Raw genomic sequence first — 18,310 nt, 5'->3', positions numbered from 1 at the left:
TGCTTCAGCCTCAACATGCTGCCAAAGTCAGACCTCATCTGATCTTTTAATGCTCCCTTATACTTATTCCAGGACTTGACAAGACCTGTCTTTCCAGGCAGAAGCCCCCACTATAAGTCCCTGGAAGTACAGGCAGACACAAGTAGCTCTCTTGCTGCTGGTTTATTTGAAGACGTCTCCACAAATTATCCTGTAAAAACTGAAGGAAAATATTAAAAGAAAAAGATGCAGAGCCTGTCAGTCTTACAATAATATCACACACAGCTTGTAAAAAAGCTTTTACCAAGTAAAATCCAGACAAAAACCAAACTTAAAGATGGAATTGTTTACTTGGTGCAGAACAAGAACACAAACATCCAGTTATGGAAAGAAAAGAAGTATTTTAACAGTATGACTGTTGCAGCCACACTGTGGAAGGCTTTACCATTATTTCTACATAGTTTGGTCTCCATGGAAACTGAGACTCTGAAGCAGCAAAAGTCTTATTGTCATGTCTTTTGGCCAAAGACAGGAGTAATTTCATATTGTTAATGATGTACATAAAAAAGGTAAAAACAAGAGTTCATAGTTAATAAATATGAAGAGTAAGTTCAATGATAAAAGGATAAAATATGTTAAGATTAAAAACTAATCAGCGTGAGACATCTGTAAGGCAGTAATCTTTGTGATATGGAACGTGCAGTTACCTGAGCGAGTGAGCGTTCTTACATAGAATAGTTCTTTGACGTATCTCGCCTCGGACAACACAAGTGAAGAAGCAGCTCATGAACACTAAATGTGTCCTTACACGCTTGTGTCTTGGAAAAACTTTAGTCTTTGTGAGTATTGTTGTGTTGAGAGAACACTGACATATGCGTTGGTATTATTGTCGTTGTTTAAAATGTGTTGGTAATGTGATACTCAATGTGATATGCACGTTATGCTTAAGCTAGGCCAACCAACTTCAACTGTGGCATTAGGATGTGTGTATTAGCTGGTAATTAGTTTGTTCTTTTCTGTAGGTTTCAGTTATAAAAATGGAAATGCAAATATAATAATTCATAAAGATCTTTAGTGATAACAAGAAAAGCAAGCCTTGTGTGGAGAACTTTATATTTGCTGCTTTGTTCGCTGCCTGTCTAGCTTCACATAGTCACGTGTTGTGAGGACAGCACACTGATGTCAGTTTGTTTTGGTTCATATTCACCTCCTATGTCTGTTTCTTTAGTTTTTGTTTTTTCATTGTACTTTAAAAAAAGTTAAAAAAAATAGGTTTATGTACCAGATTTAAAACAAAACAGTGAAACATTTAAGATCCTAAACAGTAAAACCACAATGAAACTCTGCAGAGTTCAACCTGATTTTCTCTACAGGTGATCTTTGAGGAGACGTTCAACATGAGTCCTGATCTTGTCATCTTCTTCTCACATGTCTTATTTGCATTTTTCTCTGAAACTTTCTCTCCAGGCTGAGTGTGTGTGGTCTCTCAGAGAGAAGCTGTGAAGATCTGTCCTCAGTTCTCAGCTCCCAGTCCTCCAGACTGAAGGAACTGGACCTGGACCTGAACATCCAGGACTTGGAAATGAAGAAGCTGTCTGCTGGTCTGCAGAGTCCACATTGTAACCTGGAAACTCTCAGGTTGGTTTTACTTCTTCAGCTTCATAAAGTCTTTGTGATCCAATAATGTGAAACATTTCTGGACTATTTAGAAATAAACAGAATGGAATTTCTCCAGATGAACACATTAGCATGAAAAAGGTTCTTGTTATGTCAGTTCATTCAGCCTTACCTGATTTAGCTCATGTAGCTACTAACCGACTGGAAGATGGACAGAACAAGTCCAACATATCAACACTTATTCATTTAAAGGAAATACTACACAAAGCCCAAAATGTTGGCTGGTCTCTGGAATAAACTTAAAGCAATATTAGTCTTATATATGAAGAAAAGAATAGATGAGTGTTTGGCTTCATGTTCCTGTTTTTTCCTCCCAGAAGAAATTTTCATCATTTTTCTTTGTTGCATGAGTCTCTCAGCTCATCAGCATTTAATGTGGCATCATTTTAAGACAAATCTTCTTCATTTTCAGACTGAGCAGCTGTGTCCTCTCAGGTGAAGGGGTTGAGGTTCTGTCTTCAGTTCTCAGATCCCAGTCCTCCAGGCAGACAAGGCTCAACGTCCACGTTTCAAGGTTCCTTTCACACTCATTTGCATGTAAACATGAAACTAAATGTGTTCTCAGGACCAGCAGTGTAGAAAATCCTAAAATAACACCTACAATAGTTTAGTCCAGTGTTTGTCAGTCCTGGTCCTCCAGTACCACTGCCCTGCATGTCTTAGACGTGTTCCTACTCCAACACACCTGATTCAGATTCCTCAACTTCCTCATCAAGTTCTTTGCAGCCTGTAAATGAGCCGTTCATTTCATTCAGGTGTGTTAAAGTAGGGCTGCCTCTAAAACATGCAGGGCAGTGGAACTGGAGGAGCAGGACTGGAAACACTGGTTTAGATTTACACTGGTTCCCATCCATGTGACCCCACTCCACATCACCATGACAACCATGTAACACCAACCATCCACCCAGTGATGATTCCCTGTCTAAACTACATTTATGGCTCCTACAAATACCATCCTAGTGGGAGAATTTGGGCTTATTTGCAGACAAAAGTCTTCAGATCATTACTTGGTCAGTCTTCTCTATATATGACTCAGTTGCTTCAGCCTCAACATGCTGCCAAAGTCAGACCTCATCTGATCTTTTAATGCTCCCTTATACTTATTCCAGGACTTGACAAGACCTGTCTTTCCAGGCAGAAGCCCCCACTATAAGTCCCTGGAAGTACAGGCAGACACAAGTAGCTCTCTTGCTGCTGGTTTATTTGAAGACGTCTCCACAAATTATCCTGTAAAAACTGAAGGAAAATATTAAAAGAAAAAGATGCAGAGCCTGTCAGTCTTACAATAATATCACACACAGCTTGTAAAAAAGCTTTTACCAAGTAAAATCCAGACAAAAACCAAACTTAAAGATGGAATTGTTTACTTGGTGCAGAACAAGAACACAAACATCCAGTTATGGAAAGAAAAGAAGTATTTTAACAGTATGACTGTTGCAGCCACACTGTGGAAGGCTTTACCATTATTTCTACATAGTTTGGTCTCCATGGAAACTGAGACTCTGAAGCAGCAAAAGTCTTATTGTCATGTCTTTTGGCCAAAGACAGGAGTAATTTCATATTGTTAATGATGTACATAAAAAAGGTAAAAACAAGAGTTCATAGTTAATAAATATGAAGAGTAAGTTCAATGATAAAAGGATAAAATATGTTAAGATTAAAAACTAATCAGCGTGAGACATCTGTAAGGCAGTAATCTTTGTGATATGGAACGTGCAGTTACCTGAGCGAGTGAGCGTTCTTACATAGAATAGTTCTTTGACGTATCTCGCCTCGGACAACACAAGTGAAGAAGCAGCTCATGAACACTAAATGTGTCCTTACACGCTTGTGTCTTGGAAAAACTTTAGTCTTTGTGAGTATTGTTGTGTTGAGAGAACACTGACATATGCGTTGGTATTATTGTCGTTGTTTAAAATGTGTTGGTAATGTGATACTCAATGTGATATGCACGTTATGCTTAAGCTAGGCCAACCAACTTCAACTGTGGCATTAGGATGTGTGTATTAGCTGGTAATTAGTTTGTTCTTTTCTGTATGTTTCAGTTATAAAAATGGAAATGCAAATACAATAATTCATAAAGATCTTATTAAAGTTTATTAATCAGTTACAGATTTGTTTTTTCATTGTACTTAAAAAAAAAGTTAAAAAATAGGTTTATTCATTTACCTGATTTAAAACAAAACAGTGAAACATTTAAGATCCTAAACAGTAAAACCACAATGAAACTCTGCAGAGTTCAACCTGATTTTCTCTACAGGTGGCCTTTGAGGAGACGTTCAACATGAGTCCTGATCTTGTCATCTTCTTCTCACATGTCTTATTTGCATTCTTCTTTGGAACTTTCTCTCCAGGCTGAGTGTGTGTGGTCTCTCAGAGAGAAGCTGTGAAGATCTGTCCTCAGTTCTCAGCTCCCAGTCCTCCAGACTGAAGGAACTGGACCTGGACCTGAACATCCAGGACTTGGAAATGAAGCAGCTGTCTGTTGGTCTGCAGAGTCCACATTGTAACCTGGAAACTCTCAGGTTGGTTTTACTTCTTCAGCTTCATAAAGTCTTTGTGATCCAATAATGTGAAACATTTCTGGACTATTTAGAAATAAACAGAATGGAATTTCTCCAGATGAACACATTAGCATGAAAAAGGTTCTTGTTATGTCGGTTCAATTGTTGACATGCTGATCCCCAGCCAAACCTGCATGGTGCTGTTACTGCTAAGATGGTCCTCCATCTTCCTCTTCAATGCGGCCTGAGCCTCTGTGATGCCTCTCCTCAGGTTGGCTCTGGCAACACTATATCGTGTAGCATCACCAGTCCTAAAAGCTGTGTTCCAATCAGTGTCTTTACTACCTCAGTCATCCATGGCTTCTGGTTAGGCTTTATTCACAGTGACAGTGTCCATACAGAACTTGATGTAGCCCAGGACAGCTGCAGTGTAATCCTCCAGGTTGTGTTGTTCAAAGACATCCCAGTTTGTTCTCTCAAAGCAGTCCTGGGGCTGATGAGAGGTCCCTTCAGGCCATGTTTTTATATTCCTACATGAGATGGGAGCCATTTTCCTAAGGGGATATAGGTGGGAATTAAGAGCAGGGACAGGCGATCGGACTGACCCAGATGTGGTGGTGGCTTAGCCCTGTAGACACTCTTGATATTAGAGTACTGTTAATGGTGTTATACAAAAGCCCAACAGCCGAGCTAGCATTAGTGTCTGGTGGTACATAAACAGCAGTCTGCATGATGATATTAAACTTCCGGGCAAGGCACATAGATCTGCATTTCATGGTCAAATGCTCCAAGTCTGGGGAGCAGTGTCTGGCTACAGTCTTAGTGTTAATACACCAGCTGTTGTTAATATACATGCATTGGCCACCTCCTCTGTTTTTCCAGAGTTGTCAGTTCTGTCATGCCGATGTGCTGTCTGGCCTGCAAGCTTGATAGCTGTACCTAGGAAGAATGAATGAAGCCAGGCCTCAGTTATGAGCAAAACCCAGCAATCCCCGATGGTCTTATTCGTTGTCATCTTCAGCTCATCTAATTTGTCGGCGAGGGATCTTGCATTTGTCAAAAAAATGCTGGGAAGCAGTGGTCTGTTTGGCTGTTTACATAGCCTCGCTAGCCCGCCGGCTCTACAGCCCCACTTCTGCTTCCTTTCTCTGTGCCGCCACTTCCTCCTCCCCGCGGTAATGGTGATCCATGGGGCGTCCTGGCTACATCTGCTGGTATGTCATGCAATCGGCAAGACTCCACTCTAACGCGGTGCTCATACCGTATTCCTAATAACAGAAGGTTGTGTCAAAACAGAACATCGCTGTTGCTCTTACTTTAATACCCTGAGGTCTGTGGGTCATGGAGGAGGTTTGGCTATAGTCTATAAATCAAGTTTGGAGTTTAAGCAGGTGGCTCTTCAGACTATTTTCTCCAACTTTGAACAGAGTCCTTTTGGACTGGGTCGCGCTCCTCCACTGCTAAGTGCAGTGATTTATCCGCCTCTAAAGTACAACAAGAACTTTTAATGACACTTTTCTGTCTTCTTGGGCTAAATTTGATCAAAGTATCACCAAGTTTTAGTCATTGGGGACTTTAATATCATGTGTTGCTTATAGAAGCCTCTTGTGAAGGACTTTTTAGACTTAATAGATGCCTTTGGACTTTGTCGGTGAAAAGACCTACTCACCAATCTAGTCACACATTGGACCTTGTCTTATCATGTGGCTTATCCATCTGTAATGTTAAAATTAGGGATGCAGTGTTTTCAGATCACATGCCTGTTTTAGTTGATTTTATTCCCTCTGCTCAATCATTTAAAACCCCCGTCTGGCCCGGTGCGGCCATGTTTTTAACTCCTCCACTGCTGCTCTTTTCGCCGCCATTTTTAATGACGCTGATTTGCAGCCTCCTGTGTCTTTAAGCACTGAGGGTGTCCTTGCTAGTTTCAATTAATTGTGCCTTACTGTACTAAATCCTATGGCACTGGTCAAAACAAGGTGATTAAAGCCCAGACCCGACCCCTTAAGTGATCATACCCGTGCCATTAGATGGGAGTGCAGGCGATACGAGCAAAAGTGGAAAAAGGACAAACTAGTGTTTTTTGTATGATGCTGAGAGAGAGCTGGTACCGCTATCAAAGAAGTGTGAAATGTGCAAGAGCAAAATATTTCTTTTAATAGCAGCAAACACATACAATCCCCGTGTTTTATATCACACGATAAAACCGCTCTCAATGCCCCACTGGAAGCTTCCAGGAATTATGTGATAAGTTTCTAAGTTTTTTCCTGGATAAGGTTGTGATCACTAGGAATTCTATCTGTTCTCCTTCTCACAAGCCATCTTTTCTGGTGTCCTGCCCTGCTGTTTCTGTCAACTTTTTGTCAAACTGACAGCAAGTCATGAATGGAGTATCAGCACTTATTTTGTTCCACTTAAAGCACTGGTGCTCATACATATAGGCTACAGAATGAACAGAAAACTATATCAGCCCACAATTGTCCCGTTTAGCAGTTTCCACAAACCCAAGGTGAGTCCTTCCTACATTTATGATAGGTAAACTTTTTGCAAGGCACAGAACGCTCACTGCTTTGGTTTCTGTAGCAGAGCTTGCGAACCTGGCACTGCAATGTTTTTCCTTGAGAAAGTCTTGTCGCCTCATGATGCTGACTCAGGTTTTCTTCCTGCTGTGCAGGGTTTTATGTTTCAGTAGAAGTCACATCCTCATCCGATGAAGAATCTGCATCTGTGTTGTATGTTTCATCTTCAAATGTAAAGTCCTCATTTCCACCATCAGAGTCTCAATCTTGCATTTCTTGTAACATAGCCAAAGCTTCCAAAGCAGTCATTCTACTCCTTGATTGTGTTGTGGGCCGAGACACGGTGAAATCCAGGTCGTCTCCAGGTAGAAAAACTCTTGAATCTGTGTGTCAGGCCTATTTATTCTGGGAGTCAGACTTCACAACCACAACATTTACAGTTTTTTACATCACTCCCATCCCCACTTGCACATGAAGACCCTTTTCTCTCTAGCTACTTCAATTTTATTTTCAACTGGTCTTCAATAAACGTTTCACATTGTTCATTCAAATTTCTAAATGTTCCCTTTGAGAACAAGGTCAGTTTCCATTTTGAAAATTCTGTTTGTGAGACGTTTTGTGTATAATTATTTTTGATCCACTCTGACCTTCTACACCGTTATTTACTGTCTGTCTATTTGTCTGTCTGTCTGTAAATGGTTAAACAGATTGTATATAATTATCACTTTACACGTGTGGTTGTTGTGAAACCAGCTGTAAATTTATACACTTTATCATTCCATGGTAAACTGAAGATGTATTATTGATTATTGATCAAATGAAAAATGTTTGCTGATTGTGAGATATTTGTAGCTGATGGGAGAAATTTGCACAATCTCAACTATAAACTTCACAAAGTCCAATAAAACCTTCTGGATAAAGTGAAAACAGTGAAACTTTTCACAGCTCCTCATTAGAAGTTCAGCAGATATTCTGCCTTTACAGAACTTTTTTCTTTTTTAAAGGAATGTATCTTAGTTGTTCCTTAACATTAAATGTGACAGAAATTTAACACAGATATTTTGTTCAATTCCTTCTCTTCAGACTGACTGGACGTTCCCTCTCAGATGGAGGATGTTCAGCTCTGTCCTCAGTTCTCAGCTCCCAGTCCTCCAGACTGAAGGAACTGGACCTGGACCTGAACATCCAGGACTTGGAAATGAAGCAGCTGTCTGTTGGTCTGCAGAGTCCACATTGTAACCTGGAAACTCTCAGGTTGGTTTTACTTCTTCAGCTTCATAAAGTCTTTGTGATCCAATAATGTGAAACATTTCTGGACTATTTAGAAATAAACAGAATGGAATTTCTCCAGATGAACACATTAGCATGAAAAAGGTTCTTGTTATGTCAGTTCATTCAGCCTTACCTGATTTAGCTCATGTAGCTACTAACCGACTGGAAGATGGACAGAACAAGTCCAACATATCAACACTTATTCATTTAAAGGAAATACTACACAAAGCCCAAAATGTTGGCTGGTCTCTGGAATAAACTTAAAGCAATATTAGTCTTATATATGAAGAAAAGAATAGATGAGTGTTTGGCTTCATGTTCCTGTTTTTTCCTCCCAGAAGAAATTTTCATCATTTTTCTTTGTTGCATGAGTCTCTCAGCTCATCATCAGCATTTAATGTGGCATCATTTTAAGACAAATCTTCTTCATTTTCAGACTGAGCAGCTGTGTCCTCTCAGGTGAAGGGGTTGAGGTTCTGTCTTCAGTTCTCAGATCCCAGTCCTCCAGGCAGACAAGGCTCAACGTCCACGTTTCAAGGTTCCTTTCACACTCATTTGCATGTAAACATGAAACTAAATGTGTTCTCAGGACCAGCAGTGTAGAAAATCCTAAAATAACACCTACAATAGTTTAGTCCAGTGTTTGTCAGTCCTGGTCCTCCAGTACCACTGCCCTGCATGTCTTAGACGTGTTCCTACTCCAACACACCTGATTCAGATTCCTCAACTTCCTCATCAAGTTCTTTGCAGCCTGTAAATGAGCCGTTCATTTCATTCAGGTGTGTTAAAGTAGGGCTGCCTCTAAAACATGCAGGGCAGTGGAACTGGAGGAGCAGGACTGGAAACACTGGTTTAGATTTACACTGGTTCCCATCCATGTGACCCCACTCCACATCACCATGACAACCATGTAACACCAACCATCCACCCAGTGATGATTCCCCGTCTAAACTACATTTATGGCTCCTACAAATACCATCCTAGTGGGAGAATTTGGGCTTATTTGCAGACAAAAGTCTTCAGATCATTACTTGGTCAGTCTTCTCTATATATGACTCAGTTGCTTCAGCCTCAACATGCTGCCAAAGTCAGACCTCATCTGATCTTTTAATGCTCCCTTATACTTATTCCAGGACTTGACAAGACCTGTCTTTCCAGGCAGAAGCCCCCACTATAAGTCCCTGGAAGTACAGGCAGACACAAGTAGCTCTCTTGCTGCTGGTTTATTTGAAGACGTCTCCACAAATTATCCTGTAAAAACTGAAGGAAAATATTAAAAGAAAAAGATGCAGAGCCTGTCAGTCTTACAATAATATCACACACAGCTTGTAAAAAAGCTTTTACCAAGTAAAATCCAGACAAAAACCAAACTTAAAGATGGAATTGTTTACTTGGTGCAGAACAAGAACACAAACATCCAGTTATGGAAAGAAAAGAAGTATTTTAACAGTATGACTGTTGCAGCCACACTGTGGAAGGCTTTACCATTATTTCTACATAGTTTGGTCTCCATGGAAACTGAGACTCTGAAGCAGCAAAAGTCTTATTGTCATGTCTTTTGGCCAAAGACAGGAGTAATTTCATATTGTTAATGATGTACATAAAAAAGGTAAAAACAAGAGTTCATAGTTAATAAATATGAAGAGTAAGTTCAATGATAAAAGGATAAAATATGTTAAGATTAAAAACTAATCAGCGTGAGACATCTGTAAGGCAGTAATCTTTGTGATATGGAACGTGCAGTTACCTGAGCGAGTGAGCGTTCTTACATAGAATAGTTCTTTGACGTATCTCGCCTCGGACAACACAAGTGAAGAAGCAGCTCATGAACACTAAATGTGTCCTTACACGCTTGTGTCTTGGAAAAACTTTAGTCTTTGTGAGTATTGTTGTGTTGAGAGAACACTGACATATGCGTTGGTATTATTGTCGTTGTTTAAAATGTGTTGGTAATGTGATACTCAATGTGATATGCACGTTATGCTTAAGCTAGGCCAACCAACTTCAACTGTGGCATTAGGATGTGTGTATTAGCTGGTAATTAGTTTGTTCTTTTCTGTAGGTTTCAGTTATAAAAATGGAAATGCAAATATAATAATTCATAAAGATCTTTAGTGATAACAAGAAAAGCAAGCCTTGTGTGGAGAACTTTATATTTGCTGCTTTGTTCGCTGCCTGTCTAGCTTCACATAGTCACGTGTTGTGAGGACAGCACACTGATGTCAGTTTGTTTTGGTTCATATTCACCTCCTATGTCTGTTTCTTTATTTTGTTTTTTCATTGTACTTAAAAAAAAAAGTAAAAAAATAGGTTTATTTATGTACGAGATTTAAAACAAAACAGTGAAACATTTAAGATCCTAAACAGTAAAACCACAATGAAACTCTGCAGAGTTCAACCTGATTTTCTCTACAGGTGATCTTTGAGGAGACGTTCAACATGAGTCCTGATCTTGTCATCTTCTTCTCACATGTCTTATTTGCATTTTTCTCTGAAACTTTCTCTCCAGGCTGAGTGTGTGTGGTCTCTCAGAGAGAAGCTGTGAAGATCTGTCCTCAGTTCTCAGCTCCCAGTCCTCCAGACTGAAGGAACTGGACCTGGACCTGAACATCCAGGACTTGGAAATGAAGCAGCTGTCTGCTGGTCTGCAGAGTCCACATTGTAACCTGGAAACTCTCAGGTTGGTTTTACTTCTTCAGCTTCATAAAGTCTTTGTGATCCAATAATGTGAAACATTTCTGGACTATTTAGAAATAAACAGAATGGAATTTCTCCAGATGAACACATTAGCATGAAAATGGTTCTTGTTATGTCAGTTCATTCAGCCTTACCTGATTTAGCTCATGTAGCTACTAACCGACTGGAAGATGGACAGAACAAGTCCAACATATCAACACTTATTCATTTAAAGGAAATACTACACAAAGCCCAAAATGTTGGCTGGTCTCTGGAATAAACTTAAAGCAATATTAGTCTTATATATGAAGAAAAGAATAGATGAGTGTTTGGCTTCATGTTCCTGTTTTTTCCTCCCAGAAGAAATTTTCATCATTTTTCTTTGTTGCATGAGTCTCTCAGCTCATCATCAGCACTTAATGTGGCATCATTTTAAGACAAATCTTCTTCATTTTCAGACTGAGCAGCTGTGTCCTCTCAGGTGAAGGGGTTGAGGTTCTGTCTTCAGTTCTCAGATCCCAGTCCTCCAGACAGACAAGGCTCAACGTCCACGTTTCAAGGTTCCTTTCACACTCATTTGCATGTAAACATGAAACTAAATGTGTTCTCAGGACCAGCAGTGTAGAAAATCCTAAAATAACACCTACAATAGTTTAGTCCAGTGTTTGTCAGTCCTGGTCCTCCAGTACCACTGCCCTGCATGTCTTAGACGTGTTCCTACTCCAACACACCTGATTCAGATTCCTCAACTTCCTCATCAAGTTCTTTGCAGCCTGTAAATGAGCCGTTCATTTCATTCAGGTGTGTTAAAGTAGGGCTGCCTCTAAAACATGCAGGGCAGTGGAACTGGAGGAGCAGGACTGGAAACACTGGTTTAGATTTACACTGGTTCCCATCCATGTGACCCCACTCCACATCACCATGACAACCATGTAACACCAACCATCCACCCAGTGATGATTCCCCGTCTAAACTACATTTATGGCTCCTACAAATACCATCCTAGTGGGAGAATTTGGGCTTATTTGCAGACAAAAGTCTTCAGATCATTACTTGGTCAGTCTTCTCTATATATGACTCAGTTGCTTCAGCCTCAACATGCTGCCAAAGTCAGACCTCATCTGATCTTTTAATGCTCCCTTATACTTATTCCAGGACTTGACAAGACCTGTCTTTCCAGGCAGAAGCCCCCACTATAAGTCCCTGGAAGTACAGGCAGTATGTTTCAGTTATAAAAATGGAAATGCAAATATAATAATTCATAAAGATCTTCAGTGACAACAAGAAAAGCAAGCCTTGTGTGGAGAACTTTATATTTGCTGCTTTGTTCGCTGCCTGTCTAGCTTCACATAGTCACGTGTTGTGAGGACAGCACACTGATGTCAGTTTGTTTTGGTTCATATTCACCTCCTATGTCTGTTTCTTTATTTTGTGTTTTTCATTGTACTTGAAAAAAAGTTAAAAAAATAGATTTATTTATGTACCAGATTTAAAACAAAACAGTGAAACATTTAAGATCCTAAACAGTAAAACCACAATGAAACTCTGCAGAGTCCAACCTGATTTTCTCTACAGGTGATCTTTGAGGAGACGTTCAACATGAGTCCTGATCTTGTCATCTTCTTCTCACATGTCTTATTTGCATTTTTCTCTGAAACTTTCTCGCCAGGCTGAGTGTGTGTGGTCTCTCAGAGAGAAGCTGTGAAGATCTGTCCTCAGTTCTCAGCTCCCAGTCCTCCAGACTGAAGGAACTGGACCTGAGTAACAACAACCTGCAGGATTCAGGAGTGAAGAAGTTGTCTGGTGGACTGAAGAGTCCAAACTGCAAACTGGAAACTCTCAGGTCAGGATTCATCACACTGAGTGTTTAAAGGAGTTTTTATTCATGACTAACATGATACCTGCAGAAGCTGTTTGTATGAATTTCTACGGTGGCCCTGAAGTGTCATTGCAGTACAAAAACCACAACACTCCACAATAAGCAGCAACACAAAGGGAGCAATGAGAGACGGGTCCAGTTCTTCATTCAGCTTTACTTTCACTGCAAGTCTCTCTAGGTTTTTGTGTTTTCTGTTAAATTCAATTCAATTAAATTTAATTCAACTTTATTTATATGGCATCAAATCACAGCAATGCCATCTCAAGATGCTTTACAGACAGGAAAAAGAAAACATAATGAAAGCCAATTCATAACAGCCTATATACGGAAACCAACAGATTGAGTTGAGTCCAACTCAATCTCCCATCCTGAGCAAGCACACTGGCGACAGTGGGAAGGAAAAAACTCCCTTTTAACAGGAAGGAAACGTCCGGCAGAAGCTGGCTCAAGGACAGGCAGCCATCTGCCTCTGCTGTGTGGGGGGAAGAGGACAGCAAGACAACAGACAACAGGAACTGCTACTCCCGGCCAGGGAGACCTGCTGAGACGGGAGACATACATGTTAATGATGCAACACAGTTATTGGGGGGGGATAGATAGAGAGAGATAAAGAGAAAGAAGCTCAGTGTATCAGGAAATGTCCCTCAGCAGTCTAAACCTATAGCAGCATAACGAAGGGATGCTAACCATCACTAGCGATAGGACTTATCAAAAAGATAAGTCTTCAGCCAAGTCTTAAAGGTGGGGAGGGTGTCTGCTTCCCTAACACTAACTGGGAGCTTATTCCATAAGAGAGGGGCCTGATAACCAAAGGCTCTGCCTCCTGCTCGGCTCTTTGAGACTCTAAGAACCACAAGTAAGCCTGCAGTCTGCGAATGAATTACTCCGCTTGGTATAGGAGAAGTATGTCTGAGTATCATCTGCATAACAATGAAAGTTTATTCCATGTTGTCTAATAATGTTGCCTCAAGGGAGCATATATAGTGTGAAGAGTATTGGTCCAAGTACAGAACCTTGAGGAACTCCATGACTTACTGTAGTTTGTGAGGAGGACTTGTCATTTACATGAACAAACTGAAGTCTATCAGATAAATATGGTTTAAACCAGATTAACGCTGTACCTGTAATTCCAACCACCTGTTCTAGTCTCTCTAACAGAATGTTATGACCGACTGTATCAAATGCAGCACTAAGATCAAGCAAGATAAGTACGGACAGAAGTCCTTTGTCTGAGGTCATAAGAAGGTCATTAGTAACTTTCACCAATGCCGTCTCAGTGCTATGATGAGCTCTAAATCCTGACTGGAACTCTTTAAATAAATTATTTCTGCTTAGGTGGGCATGTAGCTGAGCTGAAACTATTTTCTCCAGAATTTTGGACATAAATGGGAGGTTAGATATAGGTCTAGAATTTGCTATCACCTGTGGATCCAGAGATTGCTTTTTAAGTAAAGGCTTGATTACAGCAGTTTTAAATGATTGTGGTACATATCCTGTCACTAAAGACATATTGATAAGATTTAATAGAGTTGTATCAACTAAAGGGAAAATGTCCTTAAAGAGGCTCGTTGGGAGAGGGTCTAAGATACAGGTGGATGGTTTAGATGAAGCTATTAGTTTAGTTAATTCATGTTTTCTGCAGCCTGTCAGGATGTCTGATCACAGAGGAAGGCTGTGCTTCTCTGGCCTCGGCTCTGACCTCTAACCCATCCCATCTGAAACATCTGGACCTGAGCTACAACCATCCAGGAGAGTCAGGAGCGAAGCTGCTGATGGCTGCACTGAAGGATCCACACAGACTCAGGTATGGAGAGGCTGCTGCAGCCACACCATGTCTGATAGAGGAGGAAGATCTGTACATGTTTCTCTGTCCTTCACTCAGTCAGATGGAGTGTTAGATGAACTATTACACACAGAATTTGTTTTTTCCTTCTACTCACAGCAGAAACATAAAATATCCATAGATGGTCTTGAAGAAGAACATCTGCAGGAGCAAGGAACAAGAGAGAAAGGAAGGAGAAAGAACATCAGATAGAAACTATTAAACATTATCAAGTTTAAAATAAAATCAAGTTTCTAATAAAACAGCAGATTTGGACTTTTAAATAAGAAATCTAGAAATGCAGCTGAGAACAGGAGGGTCTTTCACCTGGATGTTCCAGCTGATCTGAGGCTTTCTGGGAGTTTCTTCCAGACATGTGGAGCATAGAAGCTGAATGAAGCTTCTCCATCTGCTTGTGAAGGAAAAAGGAAAAAAAAAAACGCCTGCACTAAATAAATATCTACATGCCTACATACCGTTACATTTAATCTGAAGCTGAGTCTCCAACGGAAAACCTTTGCTCAGGTGTAGCAGCACTCCACCTTAACTATTAGTTCCATCCAGTTAATAGATGTTGTGACGCTGTGAGCAGAGTCCCGACTGCTCTTACTGCATCAGTGTTTCCTGGAACGACTGAGGTTCCACCTGCATGTGTTTATTACATTACATGTGACGGCTATCAGTCACACACTAATGTATAATACAAAATCTTACTTTCTCAGAAAACTTACTTCAAAGTAATCCCACCTGCCCTGTTTCCACCAGTCTGCAGACTGGAACAGGAATATGCTGCACAATACTCTGCCATCTTCTTGTTTGGCTGCTAGCTAGGAATGCTATCAGATTAGCTTCCGGTCCAATATGGCGGCTGCATTTCTCCCTCTCCAGTAGCTAATACAGCATCTACAATATATTATGTCTATGCTGCTCACAACACCGGCGCCTTTTAAAGATGTCCTCTGCACCGATACGCCACCACGTCCTCCAAAGCCAAGACGCTTTCATTAGCTGGACAGCGTCAGTGGAGACGGTTACAGGACAAAGTGTAAAATGTGTCAGCGAGTGTTTGCATGGCGCATGGTGGGCTGTCTGATGTCACACATCATGCATCAGGAAGGCAACGCTGCAGACACGTAAGAACACAGAAGTGACCCGGTTCTGACTGATCCAGTGTGGGACATGACGTCCTTTTAGCAGAAGATGTCAGAACATGGTGGAGCTGCTGCAGGAGACTGTTGTGCTTTGATTGTTTACCATGTTGAGTTTTTACAGTTGATTAAATGATCATTTATTTAATATACAGTAGTATTCACCCATCTAAATATTATATATGTCCATTTTAACAATAAGTCAGACTCATGGATTAACAGTTAATAAATAAATGCTGTTCAGAGAAAACTTTTCTATTTTTAAAAGAATTTTCATTTTAATAGTTTCATTAAGTTCTCAGATTGTTTGGTTTCTAGTTTAAAAGTTCATTGTTGCTCCCTCCACACAAGCAGACCCGCTTTAGTTGCTGCTGCTGCTAGGGATGTACCGATACCAGTACCAGTATTGGTATTGGTGCATCCCTCAATACCAAGCGTGTGTACTCGTACCTGGTATTAATAAAAGTGTGCCGATACCACAACCGATACTGGTATCTGTATCGATACCAGTATCAAGCTAGCACAGATGTGTTTGATGACATGTTCCAGATGTGTTTTAAAAGAAATAAATGCCTTCAATGTTAAAATGTGACATTTTTTGTTCCACTAAAACAGTGATCCTCACTATTAATTCAAAAAGAGCTGCACTCAATAAACTAAGACGAGGAGAACCGCCACACCCCCCCAGACAAACAGCGTTCCCACGCTACGTATCCCGCTACGTTGCCAAATCAGTAACATTCAGCTTTTTAGCAAGGAATGGTTATCCTAAATGTTGCACGGAGTAATGGCATTCTTATGCAACAGTATCTGGTGAAAATACAATAATGCCTCCAGAATGTGGGCGTTTCTTTTTCATTATATATACGGAGCTACCGACGGAGCAGCTCTTTGGTGGAGTTCGCTGCAGCTGAAATCAGCCAGAACTGGCAACTCTGACAGGGTCAGTTAGGGCCGTTAGGACAGCAAAGTTTCTGCAAGCAGCCTGCAGCTCTTGTTTGTGGAGAGAACTGCAGCGTTGAGGATCATTATGACTTGTTTAGATGCATTTTCAGAAAGCCAGCGGCTGCTTCACGAGTCAGTGAGCCGCATGCGATGAGGAACACGACACTAAAAGCTGGATCTTTGTTTCAAAACCACACATTTATAGTTGTATTTAGGTAAAATATGCCAAATCAGAATAAAACTTGTTGAAATTGTTAGATCTATAATGTTATTATATTTGTATTGGTGAGGTAACTTCAGAAAGGATGGGTCATTTATTACAACCTCATGAAATCTTACACAGTTATAACAGCAGTAATAACCATAGTCACAATAATGTTCACATAAACACATCTGGTATCGGTAAATATTCAAAGTTCAGATATCGGTATCGGATCGGAACTCCCAAAAAGTGGATCAGTGCATCCCTAGCTGCTGCCAAATGCTCCATCATGCAGCTTCTCAGTAACCAGCTTCACTGATTCTGCAGTTTTTTCTTCTATATTTCCCTGTTATATATTAAATATGGAAGCATGTTATTACGGCTTTATGGAGCCTAATTAACAGCACTTTATAGACACAACATAAAAGCCAGCACTGCTGTGGGAGGGGGGCCGTGGTGGTCATGGCCCCGAGGAGCTGTGGTGGCCGTCCCTTATGTTCACTTCTGAAAGTTGGCAACGCACGTAGATGTGAAGAGAGACGTTAAAACTGTGTCACTGACCAGTCTACTGGTGCACCGGGGGGTGGACTGGCCCCCGCTGGGTGGTCAGCTGTGGGTCCCAGTCCTCTGTGGGCGCTGTGTGGGCCCCCTACCTGTGGGGTAGGGAGGTTTAGGGGCCTGTGTCCTGTCCACCCTGGGTGCCTGGTACCCGTCAGGGTCTACATCTGCCGGTCTCGGCCCCCTGGGGCTTGTGCCCACTGACTGTGGGGGGGCTCTGGCCGGGGCCTCCCTCTGACCCCTCGTGGCCGGGCGCTGGGCTGACTTCAGGGTGGGGGGCTGGGGTCTGTGGTCGGGGTGGCTACCGTTGGGTCTCGGGGTCCTCCTGGCCTGCCTCTGACCTTTGTGCAGGCGGGGTCACATTGGCATGATGACTCTTGTGCGAACACGTTTCACTCCGTGTGTTCTGCATGTGACACAGTCACTGAGTCGTCCTGCAGGTTTACTCACTAACACACATTTTCCCTTCATTTACTTCTGTGTGTGTTTCTGCTTTTAGTTGAAATCCATTTTTCCACTTTGTTCATCTCTGGTGCTCCTCCAGTTGCTGACTTTGTCTTCCTGGGGGGGCCATGAGATGCCCTTTATGTCTCTGTACAGGTGCAGCAGATGGTCTAGAAGCTGTGATTGGATTGCAGTGTTTCCTTCCTGGTGTATTTCTGTCTCCTCTTTGTCTTCTGTTTACTTTCCTTTCTGTTCTCTTTCTATCCTTGTTCTGTCTTCTTCTCCGCTCAGGTCCAGCTGTACCATGGAAACTCAGTAAAACCAAGATTTATTCTACATAAACTAATAAAATAAAAACTTAAATGATGAAGGGGATCTTTATATCTATGAAGCTCCTCTTTGCTCAGCAGAACACAGCAGCCAGACCATCATTCTGCTGCTTTCATGCTGGACAAGTTAAAAAAAACTGTCAGTGAATGAGGCCGTCAGAAAAATGAACTTCTGAACGTGACTTTTTCTTTTCTTTTTTTATAAAATCTATAGAATGAAAAGCTTTATCTGCATGACAAGCTCCTGCTTCTCACCGACAGAAAGATCCATCAAAGCTTGATCAGTTCCTAAATGTGTGATCTGGTTTTTCTGCTCTTCTTTCCAGAATTAGTGAGTTTTTTCTCCAACCTTTCTT

General features: G+C 41.1%; 1 protein-coding gene across 1 annotated transcript in view; it reads left to right on the top strand.

The window, feature by feature from the left end:
- LOC306765672 (NACHT, LRR and PYD domains-containing protein 12-like) overlaps positions 1-18,310 on the top strand; it is a gene marked incomplete at both ends in the record, with an annotated part of 50,846 nt that overhangs the window by 23,801 nt on the left and 8,735 nt on the right. The window contains 5 exons of the mRNA XM_079253156.1: positions 1,447-1,617; positions 4,011-4,181; positions 10,461-10,631; positions 12,297-12,470; positions 14,149-14,310. Coding sequence (XP_079109282.1) covers positions 1,447-1,617; positions 4,011-4,181; positions 10,461-10,631; positions 12,297-12,470; positions 14,149-14,310 — 849 coding nt within the window. The remainder of the gene's footprint in view (positions 1-1,446; positions 1,618-4,010; positions 4,182-10,460; positions 10,632-12,296; positions 12,471-14,148; positions 14,311-18,310) is intronic.

This window comes from Telmatherina bonti (assembly GCF_933228915.1).
Source record: "Telmatherina bonti genome assembly, chromosome: 14".
Classification (NCBI taxonomy): Eukaryota; Metazoa; Chordata; class Actinopteri; order Atheriniformes; family Telmatherinidae; genus Telmatherina; species Telmatherina bonti.
This window is presented reverse-complemented; position numbering and strand designations above follow the sequence as displayed.